Source organism: Saccopteryx leptura, chromosome 11 (assembly GCF_036850995.1).
Source record: "Saccopteryx leptura isolate mSacLep1 chromosome 11, mSacLep1_pri_phased_curated, whole genome shotgun sequence".
Taxonomy (NCBI): domain Eukaryota; kingdom Metazoa; phylum Chordata; class Mammalia; order Chiroptera; family Emballonuridae; genus Saccopteryx; species Saccopteryx leptura.
Genome location: NC_089513.1, coordinates 31,947,842 through 31,971,081, shown reverse-complemented (window position 1 = coordinate 31,971,081; position 23,240 = coordinate 31,947,842). Strand labels below are relative to the sequence as shown.

At 43.4% G+C, this 23,240-nt stretch overlaps 1 protein-coding gene across 1 annotated transcript in view; it reads left to right on the top strand.

The window, feature by feature from the left end:
• The window catches only part of MOCOS (molybdenum cofactor sulfurase), an 81,996-nt gene that overhangs the window by 718 nt on the left and 58,038 nt on the right, over positions 1 to 23,240 (top strand). Inside the window, exons 2-4 of the mRNA XM_066352750.1 lie at positions 8,065 to 8,154; positions 18,826 to 18,892; positions 20,188 to 20,814. Of these exons, the coding sequence (XP_066208847.1) occupies positions 8,065 to 8,154; positions 18,826 to 18,892; positions 20,188 to 20,814 (784 nt within the window). The remainder of the gene's footprint in view (positions 1 to 8,064; positions 8,155 to 18,825; positions 18,893 to 20,187; positions 20,815 to 23,240) is intronic.

Below are 23,240 nucleotides of genomic sequence, written 5' to 3'. Positions count from 1 at the left end.
AGAAGCAGCTTCTCCACCCACCCCTCCCCGCCCCATCCTCCTTTTTCTCATCTTAGAACAATGCCTCTGAACTCTAGCCTGCTGGAGGACTTGAAGAATTAGCAAACTGTGAAATTTTAGTATTGTGTGCAAGGCGAGCCTATAAATTGGACATGAGGACAGGGATCACATCTTGCCTTTGAGTTCTGAAGCTCAATAGGTGGAACAGGGGCTGGTTAAATTTGAAATCAAGCTCAAGCTAGCCCTCTGGCCATTCCCCATTCATCACTGCAAGGGTAGGACTGACCCTTTTGCCAGAGACCTTGTGTAAGGGGCTTCCTCGAGGCCTAAGAATCTAGTAGTGCCAGGAACCAGGAGGGTCCTCAGGTTAAGTGACAGGTCATGGTGCCAGCACCGGATGTGAGGTGTATCTGTTGTCTTGAACAGTTGGTGACTTCTACTCGCTTGTGGCAGAACAGCAACCATGATTTACATTTCACTAATCAGGTGGCTGATTCTAGTCTTTGGGTTATTTCCTTATGTTTCAGTTAGCGAATCTTTTTTTCCCTTTGGGGCCTTGAAGGCTGTGGCTCCCTCTTTGCATGTCCCCTGTTCATAGTTAAGTAGGGAGGCTCAGGAGGAAAATGGGGCTTTCTGGCCAGCATGCTCTACCCCCTCCCCATTCTTCACAGAAGCACATTTCCTTGCTGAAGACAGTCCCTTGTCACTCTGCTTCCACATTATCTCTAGACTTTTTTTCCTTTTCTCCTCTTCCTTCCTTCCTTCCTTCCTTCCTTCCTTCCTTCCTTCCTTCCTTCCTTCCTTCCTTCCTTCCTTCCTTTCTTCCTTCCTTTCTTTCTTTCTTTCTTTTTCCTCCTCCTCTTCCTCCTCCTCCTCCTCCTCCTCCTCTTCTTTTTATTTTAGAGAGAGAAAGAGAGGCAGGGACAGACAGTGAGGGAGATGAGAAGCATTAACTCGTTGTTGTGATACTTTAGTTGTTCATTGATTGCTTTTCATATGTGCCTTGACCAGGGATGGGGGGCCTCCATTGGGTCAGTGACCCCTTGTTCAAGCCAGTGACCTTGGGCTTTAAGCCAGCGACCTTTGGGTTCAAGCCAGTGACCATGGGGTGATGTCTATGATCCCATGCTCAAGCCGGTGACCCATGCTCAAGCTGGTGAGCCTGTGCTCAAGCCAGTGACCTCGAAGTTTCAAACCTGGGCTCTCAGTGTCTTAGGTCAATGCTGTGTCCACTGTGCCACTGCCTGGTCAGGCTCTCTGGACTTTTTTATTATGGAAATTTCCTATCCACAGAATTAGACGGATACAATGAACACCTACAGGTGCAGAGGAAGGGAGATAGGCTTCCCATTCTTTTGAAACAAGTTCCAGAGGCTATCATTCAGTTCCTAATTATTTTAGCACCTAATCCCCTAATCCCCTCCAGCTCTGATCCCTCATACAATCATTGGCTGACCCCTCAACACAACCCTGGGAAACTAGAGCTGTGTTCATGGTCATCCTTTAAAGAACAGCATCTTTCTCCTCAGATGTATAATTTAGATGGGATAGCCAGGATTTCAGGCTGGGCTTCAGAGCCCCTTGAACATCTACTGTGCAGATGCTCCTCCCTTTACCATGGGGTTACCTCTGGATAAACCCATCATAAGTTGAAAATTGTAGTTGATATACCTACTTAACATCATAGCTTAGTCTAGCCTACCTTAAACATGCTCAGAACACTGCATTAACCTATGGATGGTCAGAATCATCTAACACAATGAAGACACTCTGCAGTCTATAGCACCAGTTGTTTACCCTTGAGATGGCATGGCTGTCTGGGAGCCCTGGCTCACTGCCACTGCTGAGAATCACAAGAGAAGAACATACCGCACATCGTTAGACCAGGAAAAGATCAAAATTCAAAATATGTATGGTTTTTGCTGAATGTGTTTTGCTTTCCCACCATCATCAAGTCAAGCAATCATTAGTCAAACTATCATAAGTTAGGGACTGTCTGCACTCATGGTAGTGTTGTGTGCATCCTTGTTTATTTATTTGTCTATTTTGTGCAAGTCCCCAGCATTTTCTCTACATTGCGATTGAAGTAGGCTTCACAAACTAAACTCACCCTTCCCACCACTAGGAGCCTTGGAACATATACACCCTCCCTTATAGGACAGGGAAAAACAAACAAAATGAGGCAAGATAATGTAACTTTTACTTCCTCTTCCTTTCCCTTTCTCCATAGATTTTCTGCAGATTTGAGAATTTGTCTGGTTAAGAGGTAGCTCTGGATAGGTAAATGGTTAACCTTTTAGTCTGAATTAGTTTGCCCAATTACTTGGATGGAAATTTATTTGTCTTGGTGAAAGGAGCACATTGAATAAACAGATGGATTTAACTGGTTCTTGAAGCTTCAGGGTGCTAATTAATGGCCACTCACCTGAGTGGAACTGAGAACTGAAGGAGCATGACCTCAAAGAGGCACTGAAATTTTCTTTCTTGAAGACCTAAAGCCAACTGGCTTTGGGTAATTTGCCTACTTCTAATAACAGCTGAGCCCTATGGAATGTGTGCCAAGCACTACACTGGGCACTGTCATACACCCACTTATTTAACTCTTATCTTATTTGCAAATGAAGGACCCAGGACCCAGAATGGCTAGTGGTGGAGCAGGATTCAGTGAAGGTTGGTTGACTTGGATTCTGTTCTGTTAGCACTGTGCTGGCTGACCTTTCCTGAGATCAGATCTCTCGTTGACTTGACATGGCTGCTTTGTTTTGCAACACAAAGTACTGGACCAAAGGCCAATGAAACCTTCTTCCAAAGGGCTTCCTGGCCCTGCGGAAGCCTGTGGGCAAAGTGTGGGGTGCCTCCAGCAGCCCCTCAGGTTTTACTTGTGCACTGGGACGTCACACAAGCATCTTCCCCAATGCCTTTCTTTGGTTATGTACCTTTGTATTTTTGAATCCTCAGTAAAAGAGAGCAGTATTTTAATAATTTTCTGGACTAGAGAATATATTTACGAGGTAAAAACATGCAATAAATTAGGACTAGAAAGAAATTTAATCAATCTGATGAAAGCCATCTACAAAAATTAAAAATAAAACCCACATAGTTCACATTATACTTAATGGTGAAAGATTCAATCTCCTGTCCCCTAAGATTAGGAGCAAGACAAGGATGTCTGTTCTCATCACTTTTATTCAACACTGCACTAGAGGATCTAGTTAGGATGATTAAGCAAGAAAATGACATAAAATGTGCCCAGATTGGAAATGAAAAAGTAAAACACCTCTACTTGCTGATAACATAATCTTTTATTATATATATATATATATATATATATATATATATATTTTTTTTTTTTTTTTTTTTTTTTTTTTTTCTTTTCTGAAGCTGGAAACGGGGAGAGACAGTCAGACAGACTCCCGCATGTGCCCCACCGGGATCCACCTGGCACGCCCACCAGGGGCAAGGCTCTGCCCATCAGGGGACGATGCTCTGCCCCTCTGGGGCGTCGCTCTGCCGCGACCAGAGCCACTCTAGCGCCTGGGGCAGAGGCCATGGAGCCATCCCCAGCGCCCGGGCCATCTTTGCTCCAATGGAGCGTTGGCTGCGGGAGGGGAAGAGAGAGACAGAGAGGAAGGAGGGGGGGTGGTGGAGAAGCAAATGGGCGCTTCTCCTATGTGCCCTGGCCGGGAATTGAACCTGGGTCCCCCGCATGCCAGGCCAACACTACTGCTGAGCCAACGGGCCAGGGCCAACATAATCTTGTATTTAGAAAATTCTAAGGAATCCACACAGAATTGCTAGATTTAAAAAGCAAGTTCATCAAGGTTACAGAATACAAAGTCCATACACAAACATTATTCCAACTGCTCTATACTAGCAATGAACACAATGAAAATGAAATAAAAGCACCAAAAAGAATAAAATAAATAGGAATAAATTTATCAAAAGAAGTATAAGACTTATACACTAAAAACTATAAAACATCATTGAAAAAAATAAAAAAGACCTAAATAAATGAAAAGATATACTGTATTCATGGATTGGAAGACTTAGTATTGTTAAGATTGCAGTGCTCCCCAAATTGGCCCACAGATTCAAGATAATCCCTATCAAAATCCCAGGTACGTTTTTACAGAAATTAATAAATTGATCCTTAAATTTATATAGGAATGCAAGGGACCCATAATAGCCAAGGCAATCTTAAAAAAGAACAAAGTTGAAGGACTCACACTTTTCATGAAAGTAGAGTAAGTAAAACTTATACAAAGTATTGGTATAAGTTCAAGATCATGTGGTATTGGCATAATAATAGACATACAGGCCAATGGAGTAGAATTGCAAGTCCAGAAAGAAACCCATGCACCTATGGTCAATTGATTTTCAAGAGGATTCAGATACTATTTAATAAGGGAAAGAATAGCCTCTCCAACAAATGGTGTTTAAAAACTTGATATCCATATGCAAAAGAATTTAGTTGGATTCCTACCTCACACTGTATTTAAAATTTAACTCAGAATGAATCAAAGACCTAAATTTTAGAGAAAGAATTATAAGACTCTTTGAAGCATAAGCATAAATCATCAGGATCTTGGATTAGGCAATGGTTTCTTTGGACACCAAAAATAAAAACAACAGGCCCTGGCCGGTTGGCTCAGTGGTAGAGTGTCGGCCTGGCATGCAGGAGTCCCAGGTTCGATTCCTGGCCAGGGCACACAGGAGAAGCACCCATCTGCTTCTCCACCCCTCCCCCTCTCCTTCCTCTCTGTCTCTCTCTTCCCCTCCCACAGCCAAGGCTCCATTGGAGCAAAGTTGGCCCGGGCGCTGAGGATGGCTCCGTGGCCTCTGCCTCAGGCGCTAGAATGGCTCTGGTTGCAACAGAGCGACGCCCCAGATGGGCAGAGCATCGCCCCCTGGTGGGCGTGCCAGGTGGATCCTGATGGGCACATGCGAAAGTCTGTCTGACTGCCTCCCCGTTTCCAGCTTCAGAAAAATACAAAATAAATAAATAAAATAAAACAACAATAATAACAAAAATAGACAAATTGGACTTAATCATAATTAAAACTTTAACACTTCAATGGATGCTATCATGAAAGTGAAAGGACAACCCACCGAATGGGAGAAATGCTGTACACAACAAATGCATAGCTGCATTATTTATAGTAGAGGAAAAAGTGGAAACAACCCAAATATTCATCAGCAGATGAATAGATAAACAAAATGTGTTTTTTCATACAATGGGATAATATTCAGTCATAAAAAGGAATGAAGTTTTGATACAAGCCACAGTATGGATGCACCTGGAAAGTATTATGCTAAGTGAAAGAAGTCAGACACAAAAAGTAACATATGGTATGATTTTATTTATGTGAAATGTCCAGAATGGGCAAATATGGAGAGAGAAAGTAGATTAGTAGTTGCCAGGGCTGGGACTGTGTGGTTGCGAATGATTGGGAATGTGTGTGGGGTCTCTTTTTGGGACGAATGAAAATGTTCTAAAATTAGTAGTAATGGTTGCACAACTATAAATGTACTAAAACCATTAAATTGTATACTTTAAAAGGGTGAATTTTATGGTATGTGAATGTTGCAACAAACCTGTTGTAAAACAAACAAAACTTATGCTGCACAGAACAAAAAATATTTGTTACATAAATGAATGAATGGATCTATTTACATTGTATTTTCTTGCAAATGTATCTCAGATTTTGTTCCCTATTAGTACTTTTAAAGTACTAGATGGGTGTACAATAAATCTTTATTTTAAATACATGGTGATAAACATTGAAGTCATTTCTGATCTTTTGTTATGGCAGACAATGCTGCATTGAATATCCTCATAGACAGGCCATTTTACAAAAGAACGGTTATTTATGAGATCAATTCCTAGAAGAGTGCCTGACCAGGCGGTGGTGCAGTGGATAGAGTGTCGGACTGAGATGCGGAAGAGGTTCGAGACCCCGAGGTCAGCAGCTTGAGCACGGGCTCATCTGGTTTGAGCAAAGCTCACCAGCTTGGACCCAAGGTTGCTGGCTTGAGCAAGGGGTTACTCGGTCTGCTGAAGGCCTGCGGTCAAGGCACATATGAGAAAGCAATCAATAAACAACTAAGGCAGGGGTCAGGAACCTATGGCTCATGAGCCAGATGTGGCTCTTTTGATGGCTGCATCTGGCTCGCAGACAAATCTTTAATAAAAAAATAATAACTTTAAAAATATAAAATGTTCTCATGTATTACAATCCATTCATTTCCTACCGCTCATGTTCATGGTTGTGGATGGCTGGAGCCAATCATGGCTGTCTTCCGGGACAACACCAAATTTTTATTTTTTTATTTTTTATTTTTATTTTTATTTTTTTTGTATTTTTCCGAAGCTGGAAACGGGGAGACAGTCAGACAGACTCCTGCATGTGCCAGACTGGGATCTACCCAGCACGCCCACCAGGGGGCGATGCTCTGCCCATCCAGGGCGTCGCTCTGTTGCGACCAGAGCCATTCTAGCGCCTGAGGCAGAGGCCACAGAGCCATCCTCAGCGCCAGGGCCATCTTTGCTCCAATGGAGCCTTGGCTGTGGGAGGGGAAGAGAGAAACAGAGAGGAAGGAGAGGGGGAGGGGTGGAGAAGCTGATGGGCGCTTCTCCTGTGCGCCCCAGCCGGGAATCGAACCCGGACTCCTGCATGCCAGGCTGATGCTCTACCACTGAGCCAACCGGCCAGGGCCAACACCAAATTTTTATTGGATAATATGTAACCTACACGGCTCGTTGTATGGCTCTCATGGAATTACATTTTAAAATATGTGGCGTTCATGGTGCTCTCAGCCAAAAAGGTTCCCAACCCCTGAACTAAGGTGTCGCAACAAAAAACCGATGATTGATGCTTCTCATCTCTCTCCATTCCCATCTCTCTGTCCCTATCTATCCCTTTCTCTGACTCTCTCTGTCTCTGTAAAAAAAAAAAAAAAAAAATTTCTAGAAGAGTAATTGCTAGGCCAAAGAGAGTTTGCATTTTAAAGTGTTATGTATATTGCCAAATTGCTGTCCATAAAGAGTTGTGCCTCCTACCTATGAGCCATGTACTAGTGGGCCTGTTTCCCTCCCCCCTCCCCACACAGTGAGTTATTCAATCTTTTGATCTTGGCCATGTGATGGGTAAACCTTGGTATCTTTTTTTTTTTTTTTTTTGTATTTTTCTGAAGCTGGAAACGGGGAGAGACAGTCAGACAGACTCCCGCATGCGCCCCACCGGGATCCACCCGGCACGCCCACCAGGGGCGATGCTCTGCCCCTCCGGGGCGTCGCTCTGCAGCGACCAGAGCCACTCTAGTGCCTGGGGCAGAGGCCAAGGAGCCATCCCCAGCGCCCGGGCCATCTTTGCTCCAATGGAGCCTTGGCTGCGGGAGGGGAAGAGAGAGACAGAGAGGAAGGAGGGGGGGGGGTGGAGAAGCAAATGGACGCCTCCCCTATGTGCCCTGGCCGGGAATCGAACCCGGGTTCCCCGCACGCCAGGCCGACACTCCACCGCTGAGCCAACCGGCCAGGGCCAAACCTTGGTATCTTATTCTCATTTAAACTTGCCTTTCTCTGTTTATGAGAGAGGCCAGAAAGATCATTTAAATTACTAGTATTCTAAAGCTCTCAAAGCTTTGGAGGGAGGTAGAATTCACTCTAGGGGAGAAGAATCAGGAGGCACCCACCAGGAAGTGGCACAGAAATCCAGACGAGGGTGTGAGTCTTCAGGTGAACTAGCATTGCTGGCATTAATCCCAGACCTCTGTTGGGCTCCACCTCTGTGTGAGATGCTCTTCCAGGTTCATAAGAGAGCTGGTTATTCAGGAAGGATCTCTCAGGGCTCTCAAGGTCATTAATTATTGGAAGTGCAGTTTTTCCATGGCTCAGATCTATACTTGGATTAAAAAGCCCAAATCGAGAGGCTGGGAGATATGAGCGACCTGATGTTATGTCTCAGAGCATCAGATGGGCATTGCTCACACAAATCAGATTTCAGTAAAACAAGTGGGCAAAACCTTGGAAAAGTAACCGCAGCTTTATTTTGTGCTGTCTTTCAGGAACTGTCTACCTTGACCATGCAGGAGCCACACTGTTCCCCCAGAGCCAGCTCACAAGCTTCACTCGTGATCTCATGGAAAATGTCTATGGTAAAGAAGAATGCACCATAATTGATTTTTGCACTGAACATGAGTCAACTACATTCAGCTGATAGATTTCTGCTTAATAAATGTTGGAATGATAGGCTGGGACCGAGCTTGAGCACCCAAAGCCGAATATGTGCGATGAAGAGGGGTTTGGGCAAACACACGTCACTCCCTGTAACACGTATGCTCCCGGGCGGGAGAACCAGCTCAAGGACACGTGGGTTATTTCCAAAAAAAGGGGTTGGCATCAAGAAGAGCGCAGAGGAGCTGTACATGGTGCTTTGTTTGGTGGTGTCATGACCCTGTGGGGCGGCACTGTGCAGGAGATGGGACAACAGGAGGAACATTCATTCATTCATTCCATGAATATATCTGTTCAGCCACTTAGTGTCGGGAACAAAGTAAACAGTCCCTGCCTTCGTAGACTCTGTCTAGTCAAGGCAAGACCGTAATCAAGAGATAGCCAAATAAATGTAAATTACCAACTGTGTGAAGGCTTGTGAACCAAAGGCCTCTGGTGCCGTAGGGCGGTGATGGGACTCAAATAATTTAACAGCTGGTTCTCTGCCCTAATGACCATTTTAAGTGTAAAAAAAGATATACCAAAAGGTAATTTATTATTTCATGCATTTAATGCTTAAATAACAATAAAAGAGGTACACAAAACTACATTTTGTTATAAGAAAGAGTTTTAAAATATTAATGAAAAAATATTATTGATAAATAATACCTGACAAAAAAACAGTTATTTAAGATATTTCCAATGACAGCTTGTCACCCCCTGGTTGTTTGGTGCTTTTTCTCTTTACGTTATATGCTTGTTTACTGAAGTAACAAATGCAAGGGAATTAAAATGTAATATTTTATCAAAGGTATAATGAGTTTTATGAAATGAATAAATAAACATTACAAGCATAGTTCCATCAAATATTTTCACCTGTGAACGGAATGAACATTACTTTGGGCGCTTAGAATACGCCATTGTGCAGATGAACATTAAAAAAAGAGTAAGGAATGTAAATTTGTGATTTCCACATTGGGCAGCTGCCCAGACGCCAATCTTAGAGAGAACCCTGATTACAAGTGCCATTTTAACAACCTGTTCACTGAACTCAACAAAAAATTAGGTACCGCTTCTACTGAACCCATGTGAACTGGCTGAATCCCACCACTGCTAAGTGGGCTTTGCAGAGAGACAGTGGGTCAGCAGTGTGAATGTCAGGGAAGTTTCCTTAGGGGTTGATGCTGGAGGATGAAGAGGAATTCCCTCAGAAAAGAGGAGAAGGGCATTCCAGGCAGAGGGAACAGCATGAGCCAAGGCCCTGCTCTGGTTTCCGGAGCCAGCCCAGGAACACAGAGGCAGGGGAAGAAAGCAGTGGAGGTATGAATGGTGTGGTAGGTAGATAAACATGATAGGTGCTCTGTAGAGCTTGATCTTTATTCTAGAAATGGTGGCCAGTCACTGAAGGCTTTAACTGGCAGCATAATGTGATCAGGAGATAAATATAGAAAGGGAGTTTGAAATGACAGTCGTAGCAGACGTAACAGTGGTAATGATAGTAGCAATAGGTAGTAATAATAACTACTGAGCACTCATTGCACTTCAGGTGCTGTTCCAAGTGCTTCATCTGCGTTATCTCTCCGTTCTTAGGACAAGCTAAAGTACAGGTTCTGTTTTCACTCCTGTTGCACAAGTGAGGAAACAGGCCCCAGAGAGGGCAGGTAATTACTCTGAGGCCACATCGTCAGGAAGTGCTGGAGCTGCGGGAAGTTGGGGGAGCTGAGCCTCTAGGCAGTTGGGCCACAGAGTGCAAGTGCTTCCCCTCCCCCAGGCTACCTTTGTTCCTGACCGTCCTGTCATGCCACACGAAGGCTCTGGTGGCCAGCGGATGTTTAAGTCTGGGGGAACAGTCCTCAGGGAAGATGCCCATGAGGAGCTTTATCTTGACTTTAAGCCATGGTTTTCAGAGACCTGCAATTATCTTTTTCAAACCTTTGCAAGAGTCATAATTGTGGGAAAGGTGCTGACTTGAGAGATGACAGAAGTGAGATTACAGGTAGTCATAATGAAACCAGACTAAAAACCAAGGTGAAGACAGGCAACCTGCATAGATGCCAAATCCCACAGAGGACTAGCTGGTAGGGAAAAGGAACATCGGTAGCTTCAATGGCCAAACATCCAGTGTGATTTGAGAAAACAAAAACAAAGACTCTAAAACAGACAAGCCCAGTATTTGCCTTAACCTGCACATGTAATGCTGCTCCCGAGAGATTCTGTGACCGGGCCTTGCAGGTTAGGTCCTTTGAATGTCTGTGTTCACATCTTGAGGCCATGTTTTGAGGGAGATAATGATATTCTGGGACACACTCAGGGGGCACAGCAGGATGGGCGGGGAGGAGAAAAACTAGAAACTGATAAAGGAAAGGTGAAATTGGGGGAGCCTTGAGAATGGGTGGCTAAGAGTTATGACAGTGCTGCCTTCACACATTAGGAGGAGGAGACATTTGTGTTTCTGTATAAACAGTACCATTAGTAAGGTTGTGAGTGCAGGGCAACAGAGGTCTCTGCCTCATGGTTAAGGGAAAGGACAGCCTCTTGAGGTTGGGGATTTGGCTCCTTGCAGTTAATGAACAGAACCAGGCTAACCACCTGTTGGAAAACTTGTAGAAAAGGTTCTTGCATTGGCCTGGCTGCCTCTGAACTGACTTCCAGTTCCAAAATGTGCTTCCTAGATCCCGTCTTGTTTTACTAGTGAGGAGAAGGCTTTGTTTGTTTGGTTTTGTTTAACAGCTTTTACTATTATCATTATTATTATTATCATCATCATCATCATCATCAAGTGAGAGGCAGGGAGGCAGAGTGCTCCAATTGGGATACACTTGGCAATGCCCCTGTGGGGCTGATGCTCTGCCCATCTGGGGCTGCTGCTCTGTTGTTCAGCAACTGAGCTATTTTTAGTGCCTGAGGCGAGGCCATGGAGCCATTCTCAGCACCCAGGGCCAACTTGCTCATTCAAGCCATGAAAGGGGAAGAGAGAGAGAGAGAGAGAAGGGGGAGGGAGAGGGATGGAGAGGCAGATGGTGGCTTCTCCTGTGTGCCTTGACCAGAATTGAACCTAAGACTTTCATATTCTGGGCCGATGCTCTACTGCTGAGCCAACTGGTCAGGGCCTAACAGCTTTCTTGAGTTATATTTTATGTTAATAAAATTTACCTATTTCAAATGTACAATGATTTTTAGGACAAGCATCACTCTAAATCATTTAGAATATTTTCATTCCTTAATAAAATCTCTGATGCCCAGTCATAGTTGATTTTGTTGTTCCCCCAACCCCTCACCTCCCCCAACTCCATTCCCTCACCCTTGCCCCAGGCAATAACTAATCTACTACTTTCTATATCTCTATACAGTTGCCTTGGCTGGGCATTTTATATAAATGGAATCATACAATATGTGATCTTTGTGTCTGTCATCTCACACTTAGCATGTTTTTGTTTTCTGATTAATTTTAATGGGGTGACATTGATAAATCAGGGTACAAATGTTCAGAGAAAACATCTCTAGGTTATTTTGACATTTGATTATGCTGCATTCGCATCACCCAAAGTCCAATTGTCTTCCGTCACCTTGTAACTGGTTTTCTTTGTGCCCCTCCCCTCCCCCCTACCCCATAACCCCCACACTCTTGTCCATGTCTCTGAGTCTCATTTTTATGTCCCACTTATGTATGGAATCATAAAGTTCTTAGTTTTCTCTGATTTACTTATTTCGCTCAGTATAATGTTATCAAGGTACATCCATGTTATTGTAAATGATCCAATGTCATCATTTCTTATGGCTGAGTAGTATTCCATAGTATATATGTACTATTTTTAATCCACTCATCCACAGACGGACACTTGAGCAATTTCCAGATCTTCGCTACTGTGAACAATGCTGCCATAAACATGAGGGTGCATTTCTTCTTTTGAAACAGTGCTATGGTGTTCTTGGGGTATATTCCTAACAGTGGTATAGCTGGGTCAAAAGGCAGTTCGATTTTTAATTTCTTGAGGAATCTCCATACTGTTTTCCACAGTGGCTGCACCAGTCTGCATTCCCACCAGCAGTGTAGGAGGGTTCCCTTTTCTCCACATCCTCGCCAGCACTTATTCTGTGTTGTTTTGTTGATGAGCACCATTCTGACTGTGTTGTTTTGTTCTGATGAGCACCATTGTGGTTTTTATTTGCATTTCTCTAATGATTAGTGATATTGAGCATTTTTTCATATGCCTATTGGCCATCTGTATGTCCTCTTTGGAGAAATGTCTATTCATTTCTTTTGCCCATTTTTTGATTGGATTGTTTGTCTTCCTGGTATTAAGTTTTACAAGTTCTTTATAAATTTTGGTTATTAACCCCTTATCAGATGCATTGTCAAATATATTCTCCCATTGTGTAGTTTGTCTTTTTATTCTGTTCTTATTGTCTTTAGCTGTGCAAAAGCTTTTTAGTTTGATAAAGTCCCATTTGTTTATCCTGTCTTTTATTTCACTTGCCTGTGGAGACAAATCGGCAAATATATTGCTGCGAGAGATGTCAGAGAGCTTACTGCCTATGTTTTCTTCTAAGATGCTTATGGTTTTATGGCTTACATTTAAGTCTTTTATCCATTTTGAGTTTATTTTTGTGAATGGTGTAAGTTGGTCATCTAATTTTATTTTTTTCAGGTAGCTGTCCAATTTTCCCAACACCATTTGTTGAAGAGGCTGTCTTTACTCCAATGTATGCTCTTACCTCCTTTGTCAAATATCAGTTGTCCATAAAAGTGTGGGTTTATTTGTAGGTTCTCAGTTCTGTTCCATTGATCTATATGCCTGTTCTTATACCAGTACCATGCTGTTTTGAGTACAGTGGCCTTGTAGTATAACTTGATATCCGGAAGTGTGATACCTCCCACTTTATTCTTCCTTTTCAAGATTGCTGAGGCTATTCATGTTCTCTTTTGGCTCCATATAATTTTTGGAATATGTGTTCTATATCTTTGAAGTAAGTCATTGGTATTTTAATCGGTATTGCATTGAATTTATAAATTGCTTTGGGTAATATAGACATTTTAATGATGTTTATTCTTCGTAACCATGAGCACGGTATATGCTTCCACTTGTTTGTATCTTCCCTGATTTCTTTTGTCAATGTTTTATAATTTTCCAAGTACAAGTCTTTAATCTCCCTGGTTAAATTTATTCCTAGGTACTTTATTTTTTTTGGTTGCAATGGTGTAGGGGATTGCTTCCTTAATTTCTCTTTCTGACATTTCATTGTTAGTGTATAAAAATGCCTCTGATTTCTGAGTATTAATTTTATATCCTGCCACCTTGCTGAATTCACTTATCAGGTCCAGTAGTTTTTTGACTGCGACTTTAGGGTTTTCTATATACAATATCATATCATCTGCAAATAATAATAGTTTTACTTCTTCTTTTCCAATTTGGATGCCTTTTATTTCTTTTTCTTGTCTGATTTCTGTGGCTATGTTGAATAAGAGTGGCGAAAGGGGGTACCCCTTCCTTGTTCCTGATGTTAAGGGGATTGCTTTTAATTTTTGCCCATTGAGTATGATGTTGGCTGTGGGTTTCTCATAGATGGCCTTTATCATGTTGAGGTATGTTCCCTGTATTCCCACTTTGCTGAGAGTTTTGATCATGAATGGGTGCTGGATTTTATCAAATGCTTTTTCTGCATCTATTGAAATTATCATGTGGTTTTTCTCCTTCCTTTTGTTTATGTGATGAATCACATTGATTGATTTGCGAATATTGTACCAGCCTTGCCTCCCAAGAATAAATCCCACTTGATTGTGGTATATGATTTTTTTATATATTGCTGGATCCGGTTTGCTGACATTTTATTGAGGATTTTAGCCTCTAAATTCATCAGGGATATTGGTCTATAATTTTCTTTCTTTGGGTTGTCTTTGCCTGGTTTTGGAATCAGAATTATGCTTGCCTCATAAAAGGAGCTTGGAAGTCTTCCTTCCTCTTGAATTTTTTGAAATAGCTTGAGAAGGATAGGAGTTAGTTCTTCTTTGAATATTTTGTAGAACTCACTTGTGAAGCCATCAGGTCCAGGACTTTTCTTTTTGGGGAATTTTTTTTTTTTTTTTTGGTATTTTTCTGAAGTTGGAAATAGGGAGGCAGTCAGACAGACTCCCGCATGCACCTGACCGGGATCCACCTGGCACGCCCACCAGGGGGCGATACTCTGCCCATCTGGGTCGTTGCTCTTTTGCAACCAGAGCCATTCTAGCGCCTGAGGCAGAGGCTACAGAGCCATCCTCAGCGCCTCGACCAACTTTGCTCCAGTGAAGCCTTGGCTGCGGGAGGGGAAGAGAGAGACAGAGAGGAAGGAGAGGGGGAGGGGTGGAGAAGCAGATGGGTGCTTCTCCTGTGTGCCCTGGCCGGGAATTGAACCCGGGACTCCTGCACGCCAGGCCAACGCTCTACCACTGAGCCAACCGGCCAGGGCCGGGAGTTTTTTGATAACTGTTTCAATCTCATTTGTTGTAATTGGTCTGTTTAGGTTTTCTGATTCTTCCAGATTAATTTTTGGAAGATTATATGTTTCAAGGAATTTGTCCATTTCACCTAGGTTGTCTAGTTTTTTGGTGTACAGTTCTTCATAGTATTTTCTTACAATATTTTGTATTTCTGTTGTGTCAGTTGTTATTTCTCCACTCTTGTTTCTAATTTTATTTATTTGAGTCCTCTCCCTTTTTTTCTTGGTGAGTCTGGTTAAAGGTTCATCGACCTTGTTTACCTTTTCAAAGAACCAGCTCCTGGTTTCATTGATCCTCTGTATTGTTTCTTTAGCCTCTATGTCATTAATTTCTGCTCTGATCTTTATTATTTCCTTCCTTCTACTAGCTCTGGGCTTTACTTGCTGTTCTTTTTCTAGTTCTTTTAGTTGTAGGGTAAAGTTGTTTATTTGAGCTTTTTCTAGTTTCTTGAGGTATGCCTGTAATGCTATGAACTTTCCTCTCAGGACTGCTTTTGCTGTGTCCCATAAATTTTGAGTTGATGTATGTTCATTATCGCTTGTTTCTAGGAATTTTTAAATTTCTTCTTTGATCTCATTATTTACCCATTTTTTATTTAATAACATGCTAATTAGTTTCCAAGTGTTTAAGTATTTTTCAGTTTTTCTGTTGTGGTTGATTTCTAGTTTCATGCCATTGTGATCAGAGAGAGTGCTCGATATAATTTCAATCTTCTTAAATTTGCTGAGACCATTTTTGTGCCCTAACATGTGGTCTATTCTAGAGAATGTACCATGAGCACTTGAAAAGAATGTATATTCTGCTGCTTTAGGGTGAAAGGTTCTGAAGATATCTAATAAAACGAGTTGATATACTATGTCCTTTAAGTCTGCTGTTTCTTTGTTAATTTTCTTTCTTGAGGATCTATCTAGAGATGTTAGTGGGGTATTGAAATCCCCTACTATTATAGTATTGCTGTTGATCTCGCCCTTTAAAACCATCAAAGTCTGCTTTATATATTTAGGTGTTTCTATATTAGGTGCGTAGATATTTATAACGGTTATTTCTTCCTGTTGGATTGCTCCCTTTATCATTATCTAGCAGCCTTCCTTATCTCTAACTATAGTTTTTGTTTTAAAGTCCATTTTGTCTGATATAAATATTGCTACCCCAGCTTTTTTTTCATTTCCATTTGCGTGAAATATTTTTTTTCATCCTTTTATCTTCAGTCTATGTGCATCTTTTGTTTTAAGGTGTGTCTCTTGTAGACAGCATATGTATGGGTCCTGTTTTCTTATCTATACAGCTACCCTATGTCTTTTGATCAGATAATTTAATCCATTTACATTTAAGGTTATTATTCATATGTAATTGTTTATTGCCATTTTATTCTTTAAATTTGTATTCCTCTTTTGCTATATTCTGTTTCTTCTTTGATCTGTTTACAGCAGGCCCCTTAGCATTTCTTGCAGCCTTGGTTTGGTTGTAGTGAATTCTTTGAGTTTTTTTTTGTCTGGAAAGCTTTTTATTTCTCCTTCAATTTTAAATGATAGCCTTGCTGGATAAAGTAGTCTTGGTTCTAGGCTCTTGTTCTGCATTACTTTGAACATTTCTTGCCATTTTTTTCTGGCCTCAAGTGTTTCTGTTGAGAAGTCGGAAGTCATTCTTATAGGGGCTCCTTTGTAGGTGATAGTCTTTTTTTCTCTAGCTGCTTTTAATATTTTCTCTTTATCACTTAGCTTTGGTATTTTAATTATGATGTGTCTTGGTGTTGGTTTCTTTGGGTTTCTCTTTAATGGAGTTCTCTGTGCTTCTTGAACATGTGAGATGTTTTCCTGCCTTAATTGAGGGAAGTTTTCAGCTATGATATGCTCGAACAAAGTCTCTATCCCTTGTTCTTTTTCTTTTTCTTCAGGAACCCCTATGATGCGGATGTTATTTCTCTTCATGTTGTCAAAGAGCTCTCTTAGAGTTTCCTCAGACTTTTTGAGTCTCTTTTCTTTTTTCTACTCTGCCTCTTTGCCTTTATTTATCTTGTCCTCTAACTCGCTGATTCGATTCTCAGCTTCATCCATTCTGCTTTTAATTCCTTCCATTATGTTCTTCATTTCTGATATTGTATTTGTCATTTCTGACTGATTCTTTTTTATTATTTCAATGTCCTTTTTTATATTTGCTATCTCTTTATTTAGGTGTTCGTAATGACCATCTATTGTTGTTCTAATATCTTTGAGCATCCTAACAATCGTTATTTTAAACTCTGCATCTGGTAATTTGGTTATATCTGATTCATTCATGTCCTATTCTGGAGATTTCTCTTGATTCATTGGTGTTGTATTTCTCTGCCTTCTCAGTTTCTCTGTGTTAAGGAAGGTTTTGGCCACTGGAATCCACTGAGTGTGGCCCATCACCCTCTCTCCTGTTGCTGCCTAGGGCGTTTGGGTATGGGCGTTGCCAGTGCCTGCCCACTGGGGCTGTTGCTGTGGTTTCCGCCTCTCCTTCATGGGAGTGGCTGTGATCACGAGCTTGGGTGTACAAGCCTTGGTGGCCTTGGCCTTTGCCCCGTTCCCGTGGGTGGCATTTTGCTTGGCCCTGAGGGCAGTGGCGAACACCTTTGCTCAGCTGTGGGTCTCCACCTGTTTCCAGGCTTTCGTTCTGACCTTGCAGGAGGAGCCCGCTTGTGGGACGGCTGCAAGCCTTGGCTCCACAGGTCCCGCGGGTCTCCGCCTGTTCTCGGTTTTTGGCTCCACCCCTGTGGGAGGAGCCGGCTCCCAAGTCAGGCCACAAGCATTGGTTCTGCAGGCAGGGCAAGGCTGTGCTTCTACACCCTTGCTCAAGGGCTTGTCTCCACCCCTTCCGGGGTTCCCGCCCTTCTTCCGCAGGCTGGATTGCAGGCTGCCTGCCACTGGGTTTTACCGCTTTTGCATGCCCCCTCCTCCCCAGCCGGGCAAGACTGAGCTCACACCTGGGCCCAGTGGTGGCTAGCTGGCTTCTGCCCTTGCCAACAGAACTGCGCTTCCGCAGCCCACCGCTGCGTACCCTCCAGCGAGCCCTCAGCCGTGTGGGGTGCGGGTGCTGCAGCTCAGACCCTAAGACTCACTACTGTAGTCCTGAAAGCTCCCTCCTTCTAGCGACTCTGCTCTGAGTGCTGCGGGAAAGCTTGTTTGGCTGGTGTCCTGCTTCCCTTTACTGGTATTGCTGTTTCCAGGGGAAATATTCATTTCAGATTTGAGGAGTGACTCGTCCCAGGGGTTAGGGTGTCTGTCTCCCCAAATGCTTCTCCCTGTGCCTCCTAGATTACACTCTCTTCCTGCTATTCCAGTCCTCTCCTCTCTCCCCATCCCCCAGAGCCCCGAGTGAGTGGTTGTGAGAGAGGTGTTCTGCGTGGTCCCTTTAAGAAGAATCCTGGGTCTGAGAAATCAGTTTCTTTCTCACAAACAGTATCCTGACTTGTTTCCAGCTAAATACTGTCCATACATCTCTTCTAGGCTCTGGGGCTGCAGGCTGGGGCTTTGTTCCTGGGACTCAGGACCCTCCCCTCTCTGCTAAACTCACTTCCCACCACGCGAGTCTCTCACTGCTGCCATTCACTCCGGGTAGCTGGGCAGTCCTCTCTGCGTTTCCGCTCTTTCTACCAGTCTCGGTGTGGCTTCTTCAGTGTTCCTTGGTTGAAGAGTCCTCTTAGTTTAGTTCAAATGTGGTTTTTCCAGATGATAGTTCTTAAAATTAGTTTGTAATCCACTTTGGTTCTGGGAGGTGGGTCTTGGTACATTTGCCTACTCCAGTGCCATCTTGTCTTACTTAGCATGTTTTTGAGGTTCATGCTTGATACAGCCAGTAGTTTGTTTCTTTTTACTGCCAAATAATTTTCCATTGTATAGGTATGTTACATTTTATCTACTTGTTCAGCAGTTGGTGTACATTTATGTTCCCAGAATTTGGCTTTACAAATAGAGCTTCTGTAAACAATCATGGCATGAATCTTCTTTTCGACATGTTTTCATTTATTTTGAATCTATGGGAGTGGAATCTCTGGATCATATGATAGTTTTATGCTAACTTTTTGAGGAACGGAAGGAGAGGGTTTTGCAGGGACCCAAAAAGAAAGACCATAAGTAGTAAGTGACTTGATGGCTTTGTCTTTGTAACCTGCTAGGTAATCCTCACAGCCAGAACATCAGCAGCAAGCTCACCCACGACACTGTGGAGCAGGTACGCTACAGGTGAGTGACCGAGATGCCAGCCTGAGCGGGCACTTACAGGTATATGGGCTTTTTTCCTATCAAGTGCCTGCATCCCATAAAGATTCTGAATTGGTTCAGAAAGATCAGCTTCAGCTCCATGGCCACACATACAATGGTACAGGTCAGGGTCAGAGGACAGGAAGGTGAGAGTGAGTAGGTGCCAAGTGGGGCAGGTAATGCAGCTCAGGTCTGCGCCACTTGTGAGTGGCTCATGGCTAGAGCTATAGTTTCTGGGGACCAGAGTGATAAGGAGTGACCTAGCTTCTAAGTCTTGTTTTTAGAAGAAAAAGAATTTTTCTGCTTTTTCTTTTTTTTTTTGTATTTTTCTGAAGCTGGAAACGGGGAGAGACAGTCAGACAGACTCCCGCATGCGCCCGACCGGGATCCACTCGGCATGCCCACCAGGGGGCGATGCTCTGCCCACCAGGGGGTGATGCTCTGCCCCTCCGGGGCATCGCTCTGCCGCGACCAGAGCCACTCTAGCACCTGGGGCAGTGGCCAAGGAGCCATCCCCAGCGCCCAGGCCATCTTTGCTCCAATGGAGCCTCGGCTGCGGGAGGGGAAGAGAGAGACAGAGAGGAAGGAGAGGGGGAGGGGCGGAGAAGCAGATGGGCGCTTCTCCTGTGTGCCCTGGCCGGGAATCGAACCCAGGACCTCTGCATGCCAGGCCGACGCTCTACTACTGAGCCAACCAGCCAGGGCCTTCTGCTTTTTCTTTTCATGTTTTATTAGGCATCTTATTTTATTCACCCCCACTCCACCCTTTTTACTGATATTTGCACATTAAACAGCTCTCTATATTATTACCACATGTAATAATTAGTTTTTGGTAAATAATTTTCAGGTGGTATCTACCTAAAGTGACTTGCATTGATACAATTTCAAATTATTTTCAATTTGAAAGGGAATATCGGGTTGCCAACATTAAAGGCGACCTGAAACAAGTTGATGACTTAACACTCATTATGATGGAGCCAGATAGTAGACTGAGGGGACCTTTCCAATTAAGGTGAAGGTAGTTGTGGAATTCTGTCTTATCCTGCGGGGGTTAGGAAGCAAGGTGATTTTGCCAGTTTGATCCATTTGTCATCTTTTCCCCATGACCTCCTCCATACCTGCCCTAACTTCACAGTGACGGCAGTGCGTCTCTGGGATTTTTCCTAGCTCTTAAGGTAGAGAGATGTCTTAATTAGTAGAAATGCAGTTAATTCCAAACACGGAACTGGAGAGAGCCCTAGCTGCGCGGCGGGCCGTGCTGTGTGTGCTTCTTGCAGGATCCTGGCGCATTTCCACACCTCCCCCGAAGACTACACTGTGGTTTTCACCGCTGGGAGCACGGCCGCTCTTAAACTGGTGGCGGAGGCCTTCCCCTGGGTGCCCCGCGAGAGTCTGCTCTGTTACCTCACCGACAGCCACACCTCCGTGGTGGGCATGAGGACGGTCGCTGCAGCCATGGATGTCACTTTCATCCCAGTCAGGCCAGAGGACGTGCGGTTGGCGGAGAAGCGGGGTGCTGCTGCCAGCAACCCCGACTGCCATCTTCCGCATCTCTTCTGTTACCCAGCTCAGAGTAACTTTTCTGGAGCCAGATACCCTCTGTCCTGGATAGGAGAGGTCCAGTCCGGGGAGAGGTGCCCTGCGAGCACGCCTGGGAAGTGGTTCGTGCTGCTGGACGCGGCCTCCTACGTGAGCACTTCGCCTCTGGACCTGTCGGTGCACCAGGCTGACTTCATCCCCCTCTCCTTCTACAAGATCTTCGGCTTCCCCACCGGCCTGGGGGCTCTGCTAGTGCGAAACCGCCTGGCGCCTCTGCTGCGGAAAACCTACTTTGGAGGAGGCACAGCCGCTGCATACCTCGCAGGCGAGGACTTCTATATCCCGAGACAGTCGGTGGCAGAAAGGTAACCTCGATGTGGAAGTGGCTTGGCCAGAGTTCAGCAAGTCTGGGGTCTGGCCTGTGCCACCTGTAGGATTGTGCAGGGGACCAGGCTGGGTCCCTGGGGTCAGGGAAGTTGGTCATTCTTGGCAGGGACAGAGGCTGGCAGCAGGGCTGACAAGATGTGTCTATTAAACCTATGATTTAAAAGATTTTGTGCAAGTTGACGGCATAGTTGGCTTTTAGCATCTAGAATCTACTGAGCTTGGCCTTAGTTAATAACACTGGGAAACAAAATTTTTGTTGCATCCACAAAAACACTTGTTCTTACCTAACTCGAGTGTGCTGATCTTAAATCTGACATTAGTTTTTCTCTATAAGCTACAGTTTTTTTGCAATTCAAGATTTTAGGTTTTCTCTTATTGTAAAATTTTCAACATTTAGTTTAACACAATGAAGTAGAATCTCTTTTAGGCATCATCTTTGTGAAAATATAATAATTTATATAATGCAGTAAATACACTAATACACTAAAAGATATGATTGCAGCAGAAATTTGTCTACAATTTTGAAATAGAACATATTAAAACACTTATTTTAATCATAAAACTTGTGCAAAACTTATTTAAATTCTATTCAGGCAAAAATTTGCATTTGTAGCTCTTGCATTTGTGTACTTGTTGAGGAAAATCTCGTTTGATGGTCCAGCAGTCGTCTGCTCATCACTAACAGCTCCAGATTTTTGGGAAACTTATCAAGGTGACTGTTCAGGAAGTGAATCTTAATGCTCATGTTCCATCCAATGTCGTGGAAAGCCAACAGCATCCTTTGAACCAGAAGTTCATAGTTTTCTTCTTTTGTGTTGCCAAGGAAGTTCTTTGTAACTGCCACAAAAGACTGCCATGCTGCTTTCTCCTCCTTATTCATCTTCCTGGCAAATTCTTCATCACGTATGAGGGTTTGAATTTGAGGTCCATCAAATACACCTGCTTTTATCTTCTCAAAAGACAAGGCAGGAAAAGCAGAAATAATATGTTGAAAGCATTCACTTTCTCTATTCAAAGCCTGAACAAACTGCTTCATTAAGCCAAGTTTGATGCGAAGTGGGGGGAAAATGATCCTGTCTCGATTAACTACAGGTTCATTCACAATATTTTGCATCCCTACTTCCAGAGCTTCAGGTTTCGGCCACTCCTTCTGTGTCCAGTGTTTCTCCTGAGCTTGGCTGTCCTACAAACACAGAAAGCAAGGATACTTTGTCCTTTTTTTTTTTTTTTACAGAGACAGAGAGAGAGTCAGAGAGAGAGGGATAGACAGGGACAGACAGACAGGAACGGAGAGATGAAAAGTATCAATCATTAGTTTTTTGTTGTGCATTGCGACACCTTAGTTGTTCATTGATTTCCTTCTTATATGTGCCTTGACCGCAGGCCTTCAGCAGACTGAGTAACCCCTTGCTCGAGCCAGCGACCTTGGGTCCAAGCTAGTGAGCCTTGCTCAAACCAGATGAGCCTGTGCTCAAGCTGGCGACCTTGGGGTCTCGAACCTGGGTCCTCGGCATCCCAGTCCACTGCTCTATCCACTGCGCCACCGCCTGGTCAGGCAAAGCAAGGATACTTTGTAAAACCTCTCTGTTGTCCTAGCAGGAAATTTACTATTTTAAGATTCACACAAATGATCCAGTTATGCTCCTCATACTTCAGAAGATCGAGGACAATTTTTATGTCATTATAATCTTCTTACAGATGAGTTGAATAACCAACTGGAACCGCTGCATAAACATTACCATTGTGTAGGAGAACACATTTCAGACTCCATTTAGAGCTGTCAAGAAATAGCCATCATTCTGTTGGACTGTAAGTGGTAACACCTAGCTGGCTGAGAAGACTACTGATATCATGACAGTAAACAAAGTGTTTGTCTTCAGAAAAAAGGCCACAAAAATTTGTTCATGCTTCCTGAAATGGGATACTTTAGCTGACCAGTGAAGTACATTCTTTTCTTGAAGCCTGGAGGCTAATAACTCAGCTGCTTTCTTTGATAGGCCCAAATCTCTTACTAAGTCATTCAATTCAGGTTGGCTAAATTGCTGAGGGGTTAATGATTGCTTGGCATCAGAAGAAGACCCTTCAGATTCTACAACCATTTCCTCATGCATCTTACCAAAATACACTTGATCACCATGTTCACTTTATTCGTTCTTAGAAGAAATAAAACCATTGAAAACTGGAACTGGGAGTTTCTCAGAGTGTGGGATAGGTCATATTGCTGAAGGAATATTAGGATATGCGATCATATGCTGTTTTTTCTTGCCGATGCCCTTTGTATGGATCAGACAGAAATAACAGTCACTGCTGTGGTCCTTAGGTTCACGCCAAACCATGGGAATACCAAAAGGCATTCCTTTGTGTTTTCCTTTTGTCCAGTCATGAAGCATTTCCTCACAATTAT